Here is a 7,209-nt window from a genome sequence, read left to right as displayed (position 1 = left end):
ACTAATCCAAATCAAGCCGGACATAATTACAAAATATGATAAAGAACTTTATCTAAGTTTTCTCCCTTCAAAAGTTATACTTAATTAATTTGATTTTATCTGGAAATTTTGAAAATTTTCTGTGTTTAATTCATCAGATGTTTTAGAAGATTAAGAAATCATTACTTATGTTTTACCATACTTTTTATGTTTTGTATTTGAACTATATAAAAATAAGAGTGACCATTGGAAAGAAAATATTTTAAGAAAAAGATAATTTAGACAAACGCAGTCATGATTTTATATTGATCTTATTCAATAGTATTATAAATCCTTATTATCTTCAACACAGATAAAAACAAACGGAAGAATTAATGCATAACACCCACTTATTAATGATTTTCTAAGGACATACCAAGAGAGCAAGAAAAACATCATGAAATTATTTCAGAAGTAGCATAAATATGTTGTGCTAGCCAAAAGGTTTTATATTTCGCACAAGATATTATATTACACATAGGTTGCTACTTGCTACCAGCAAATGGAAGGCAACTTAAAGTTGAAAGAGAATAAAGAAGGCACATGTCCTGTCCTTCTTATATACTCTACCCTTTCGGTAGTCCTCAAAGCTTTGTCATTCAGTTTGACTTGTGCATTTGCCTTCTTATCTTCAGCTATCCTCTTAGTTGCAGCCAGTTTATTTGCTAACCTTTCTTGTGCCAAAGCTTTCATTCTCTCAGCTTTCACCTAGTAATTAAATTGAACAGGCCTAATCAATATATTAAATATCAAAGATTAGAAGTGGTGTTAGGCAAATTTGAACAATTCTGGTCACACATTACTTTTGAGTCACACTATTTACTTGCACATACTGATGTTGTTTTTGTGTCAGGTAATCCCAAATACACAACAAAATCTGCCACTGTGCAATTGTAAATAGTATAACTGTAGGTAATGAAAAGAAATATATACTCAAAATTTAGCCCCTAGAGTCCACTCTTTAAAGCAATGCATGCAAGTTGCTAGCTACCTAGTGGAGGCTCTCACTCTCACTCTCACATAGGATATATCACTATGCATGAGTCATGTACAGAGAGTACTTGGCCCTTGTGACTATTTATTGGACTAATGACAATTCAATCGCATTTCAAATATAAATATTTTTCTGTTCATTGCATCGGGAAAGAATCCATGCAGAAAACATGAAAGATCCCTGCCATGTTGTTTCTTTTCAGGAATAATTCTCTGTCAGTCTGTTTCACAGAACTTTCAACTCTATGCTTATGAAGTGTGCCAGAGAATTGTTAACATGAAAAGTTGAGCCATCAATGGAAAGGTTAAAATCATTGGCAAGAATTTGAGGAAAACGATTGTACTGCAATGCCAAACTACAACACCATTTACAAGCTGTGGAGACATCTATTTTTGGGAGTTTGAGTTCGTAAACAGAGGGAGAGAGGATACTTTGACACCAGTGTCAAATTTGAAGTTTGACACCTCATCTGAGAACCGTTAGATCAAAAAAGATCAACGACTCTGATTTATAAGCATGTGACACCATTGATCTTTTTTGATCTAACGGCTCTTAGATGAGGTGTCAAACTTCAAATTTGACACCGGTATCCAAGTATCTTACCTCTTCTAAATAATATGAAGCTATATTGTAAGAACGCCAATCTCAGCAAAGAAGGTACCTCCATTTTCTTCATTTCCATTTCAGCTTTTCTTATCTGATGATTTTCCCAGGCTTGAATCTTCACCTCTTCACGCTTGAACCTACAATAAAGTTTTAACAAACACACTTTGTAAACTCAGACTCCAAATGGCATCCAGAAAACACACCTGGAACATATTTCTAAACATTTGAGTGTAATTGACGGCAAGTGTTTAATAATGAAATAAACTAATAACTTGTGATCATAAATCAAGCATTAAATATCATGTCAATTACCTGGCCATATATTTGGCACGTTCTGCTTCCTCCCAAGCCATTGCTCGGCTTTCTAGTGGACTCAACTTTGTAGCTTGTTCTTCAATCTTCTTCTGAGGCATCTTGCAAGGGCTTGATCCTTCTACATACTGCCTAGTTGTGCAATTTCCTTTGGTGGAAAGACTTCCATGGTGAGGCTCAGCAGCTTCAAAACCATTTTGACCCCTCATTGGAGTTGAAGTACCTGAATGAATTGGACTTCGAGTTGCAGGAGTTGTGGCTCTAATAGGTGTAGCAGTTCTTGAAGGCTCTTTACTAGCAATGGGTGTCATCTCAGTCCCCATGTCTCTGAAACATATTGATTGGATTGGGATAGTGTTTTCTGGAGGCTTATTATTGCTTCTCCAAATCGACTCATCACATTCTACCTTCTTTGTTTCTGCTTCATATTGAGTACTACTAGTTGTAGTAGTAATAATGAAATCATGACATCCATCATGTTCTTCCTCTTCCTTTTCACTACTTGAATAATCATGATCCTTTTGTGGCACAGGAGCTATCAATCTCAAATCGTCTGCATTTGAGTTTCTTGGCTTGCTTTTGGACTGGCTTTTCTCTCCCCCTTTTGACAACCCAACAAGCCATTTTTGTGCATCATCCCACTTAGATGGTGTTGGTTTTCCCATAGTTGTTCGATGATGATGGGAAACACGAGTAGCATCCTTCCCTTTGTGAAACTCTGAATACATGGATCTGCTATTTGGGGTATCTTGTGTTGGTCCATGGTTGTAGCATCCCTTATCTTCCACGTATCTCATTCTCAAAGATGTTAATTTCTCAGAAGCTCAAACTCAGGGAGGAGGTAAAGAACAATGGGGGATTATATATATGACCTGAAACCTGTCCAAGAACCTCTACACAGCGAAAATTTCAGGGTCTACAATGTTTGCTTCAGATCCTATATATTGAAAATAGTATGCTCTCTTTTATCTTGAAATCCTTGTTAACACCTTTATATATATCTGAAGTAAAATAAATCTGGGGAAAATATAATATTCTGGCCTTAGCTAGATGTACATATAGTTTGTGTTTACAAAATATGAAAAACAGAACTGCCACAATAGCTATATATATCAAAGGAGAAAGAATCAACAGAAGCAGGGAAGCCCGATTGCTTGTAACACTTTTTTGCTCCACCCAGTTGAACTCAGAAAAATACACTAGACTCAACTTTCAAGTGTTAAAAATCCTGAAGACCTTTCAACTAAGCTGAACAAAGGACTAAATAAAGCATAATATACACAATGCTGAGAAGCTAAATACACATATTGAGTCCCTCTTTTGAATCTAAAGTTGTTAACTTTTTGGATATGTATAGAGACCCACTAAAACTGAGTAACTGAAGTTCAAAGAAACAGACCGAGTTCAGAGAGCAGAGCTTATATTTTAAAAGGAATAATAATACCTTACATCAAACCATGAAATTCTGAAAGTTGCAGAGGCAGAGGTGAATTTCAGATCAATTGAACATTATAATATTAACAAAATAATAGCTATGCATGATTCAGAAAAAAAGGATCCTCCTGCTTATGACACAACAACAGATAAAAAAAGCTAAGAAAGAAGAAACATAGATGCATAGAATAACCATTTTTTACCTTGGGAATTGAGGGACTTTTATTACTGAAGAATGCAGGTGCCATGTGGGGTGGAATCCACAGTTCATCTTCACTCCCTAAGTCGGCAGAGGAATCATGGAAGGAGTTTCTTGGTTTATGTGTCCGTGACATGTCCACTAGTTAGGAAAATAATATTGTACTGTTCCCAAGAGAGAAGGGTGTTAAAATTATGGTTGTACTTTTAACGGTTACTAGATCTAGATGAATAACATGGAAAGGTAGACACGTGGACGGTGGGAGATTAGCAAGAGCATAGATGGGTCTGTGATACTCTTGAAGTAATGTCTGATTTCTGACCTTTTCACGTGGCCATGACAGATGCTCTCTAAGGTAATGGTTCTGATTTCTGATGATACTGACAGTTTCATTAAATTTGAATGTTTTGTTTAGGGGACCCATCTTGACCAGAAATTAATTAACTTATAACAATTGGCATTTAATATGACCTATACATAACTAACAAAATTTTAATTCCGGAATCTAGAGCTATATCAAGTAAATACAAGACTAGGTTAAACACAAACCTCGTAATATAAGCCTTTTAAATCACATGGTGCAATGTTAAGAATTAGAATTGCATGGGACCATTACCTATATCGACATCTGCCATCTTGTGCCAGGTGCCTTCTGACAAAACTGGCATACAAACAAGGAAATTTCATATGCGAGATGGGAAAAAGAGTTGGCTCTGTTTGTTTATCTATAAGAAAATAAATAAAATAATCTCACTAAATTTCATTTATTGACATGGAAAAGTTCGTGTTGCTTATATGAAATTATAGAAGATTTTACATAATAGTCATACATCTGGTAATGCTTTATGGTATTAAATATTGAGTGATAAAGTGTTAACTAGAGCATAAATTAAGTGTTGCAATATAAAAATTTCACAATTGATTATTAGTTGACATCTTAAGAAGGATAAAATATCAGGAGTGAATGTATTAAAAGAAAAGTTAGATTAACACTTATTGAAAGGTAATATAGTCTTGTCTAAGATTGTTTAGTCATGTGAGAAGATCAATATAAAGTATCCCAGAAAAAAAAATGATCAGACGGTGAATAGTTCAATAAACAAAGATAGAGAAAACAAATCCTTGGATCCCACAGATGAGATAATTGCATTCCTTTGATCATACTTAACAAAATTGGAAGTTTAATCAGATGGTATGAAAAATATGTGAACTTAACTAACATGGGTAATTAATGTCTTCTCTTTTCGTTTGAGCACATGTTTTGATGGAGAGATCCAAGATACAAGTTATGAATACGGTAGTTGTGAAATTTATGAAGTCGAATTATTGCAAGAGAAAAGAATTGAATGCTAAGAGTCAGTTTGAGATGAATAAGCAAATTTTGAGAGAGTGAGATTGAGGAAGAGTTTCGTGTCTGGTGGAAGCTAAGATGATTACAGCGTTTAGTACAGGAGAAATTTTTATTTATTCAAAAATTTCGATTTTTAAAAATATAAATTTTACATTTAGTTTATGATAATATTTGAGAAATTAAAATTTTAAAAATTTTAATTTCTCGAAAATCTGAAAAAAATCTGTTTACCAAACGGCCCCTTAACTGGTTACTATGACAACTTATTACTCATATATAAGGGTCCCGTGAATATGGGGAACCAATAATAAAATTGAACTTAAATGAAATATACGTCCAGTTATAACTTGTCAGAAATAAGATTAAGGATTCTCCACCGCAGTTATTGCAAGGGTAGATGAGCAAAAAAAAGTGTGTGACCTAAGACTGAGCTAAGATATCAATACTTTTTCTCAACTTTTATTCGTGGAGTTTCAATTTCATTTTTTTTTCTCTTTTTTTCTTCTAATTTTTATGAATTAGGGTGAATGAAACTCAATTGGATTTGTTATGAATTAATTTTAATTTTAATTTCTTTTTTTTTTCTATTAAGTGCATTGTCCTATAATTAATGTATCCATGACTTAGTTACCTATAAATTAAATTGGTCAAAAGGTTATTTGCACAATAGAGATATTACCATAAAGTCGATTTGATGACATGGATGAGATAATAGTTTCACCTTTATAAAATAGGGGAAAGCAACTCTAATATTATAGGAGGGTTGTTTTCTCCTATTAGTACCGATCCTTCGATTTTTGTATAACACTTTTTTTTAATAGACGTGAGCCTCACATAATATGTGTCAATAACATTAGATACTTGTCTCCTATCCTCGTCATTGATCAAGTCCGTATTTTTTTCACCGTTTTGGTGTTCTTATTCAAAAATCGCTTTTAACTGTTTTCTTATTTTACTTTATTTCTTTTATTGCAATTATTTCACACATTTCAAGTTTATTCGATTTGTCTAAACAGAGCCAAGCATGTAAATTAGTGTTTGGATACTGTTGCGGGGTGGGAACCCGGATAGGCCCAGCCAAACTTTATCTGTGTTGGCTCAATACCTTTATGTCCGGAATAATATGAACCCATTCACCAAGAGCTCGTGTAGTCGTATATCAAGATTAGAGCCCAGATCGTGGGTTTAAACCCACGATCCCATTCTGCATTGTTTAAACCATGATTTGAACGACTGCATGCCACTCCAATAACTGTTTCATATTCATTAATAATAACAGCTAAACAGTGCATCTATATATACAGGGATAATACTACAAGACGGATTACTTTCTGGTTTGGGTTTTGGTTCAATTTTTTATTTATTTTCAATTATTGTTTTCTGCACTTGCACATTGGCCATTTGTTTATGACACTGCTGGTGGGAAGCATGATTATATTTGTGAAGATGTATGTTTCGATTTAATGGAGCAAACCTGACTTCAATCAACACCATAAAATTTCTTTGGGGGCGGTTTGGTACGCGTCATTTTGTAGGATTTTCGGAAAACTGAATTTTTTTAAATTTTAAATTTATGAATATTATCGTAAACTGAATATAATAAAAATCATATTTTTGAAAATCGAGATTTCTGGATAAAAAAAAATTTCTCCTCAACCAAACGCCCCCTTGTAATGAAGGAAACAGAACAAGCTAGGATTGTTGGGTATGCCTCGTATACTGCATTAAGACAAAAATTCTTGTTGATGGGGTCAATTGAAAGCCTAACGGGATCCCGTCGAAATCTGGTACTATTGTGGGCTGAGTCATTGCATTTATGCTTTTTTAGTAGTTTAGGTTTGGGCATATGAATAAATGCTTTTAGTATTTTTTAAGGCTTTAATAGCTCTCTTGTTGCTTCAGATCAGAAAATTTGCAGCAACACTTACTTTCACTAGGATCCGGTTCTATATCTTGAATTTTTTTATTTTTTTTTAATTTCATGATCCGGCTCCGTATCTTATGTAAATATATTTGCTGTAAGTTTTTCCATCAGCAGTGATAGCAGAAATGAGGAACCCATTTTTTAAATTCTATTTATATTTCCTTTGTAAACAGAATTTCTTGTAATGAATACGAAAAAAATTGATTTCCAAGGATAAGGCAAATAAATGATTCTATAAGTCAGAAACTTCCATCACATCAAATATTGTAGACTAGAAATTTCAACTTTTGATTTCTATATTGACATGAGAAGGTTAAGAGCATGAAAATGCGGGCTTATATTTGAGTGAAGAAGATTCAAGACCACAGATT

At 33.8% G+C, this 7,209-nt stretch overlaps 1 protein-coding gene across 1 annotated transcript; it reads right to left on the bottom strand.

Annotated features, from left to right (window-relative positions):
- Window positions 1–505: 505 nt before the first annotated feature.
- Window positions 506–3,678, bottom strand: LOC133304745 (uncharacterized protein At3g61260). Its single transcript, XM_061504803.1, has 4 exons — window positions 3,568–3,678; window positions 1,931–2,823; window positions 1,674–1,755; window positions 506–726 (listed from the first exon to the last, which is right to left on the bottom strand). Exons 2-4 carry the CDS (start codon window positions 2,725–2,727, stop codon window positions 511–513), a joined length of 1,095 nt encoding a protein of 364 aa, XP_061360787.1. The 5' UTR covers window positions 2,728–2,823; window positions 3,568–3,678; the 3' UTR covers window positions 506–510.
- Window positions 3,679–7,209: the final 3,531 nt, after the last annotated feature.

The sequence above is a fragment of the Gastrolobium bilobum genome, unplaced genomic scaffold (genome assembly GCF_033153095.1).
Source record: "Gastrolobium bilobum isolate Gb01-03AN ecotype WA unplaced genomic scaffold, APGP_CSIRO_Gbil_v1 utg11974, whole genome shotgun sequence".
NCBI lineage: Eukaryota > Viridiplantae > Streptophyta > Magnoliopsida > Fabales > Fabaceae > Gastrolobium > Gastrolobium bilobum.
The sequence above is the reverse complement of the archived record's forward strand: the minus strand, read 5'-3'. Positions and strand labels throughout refer to the sequence as shown.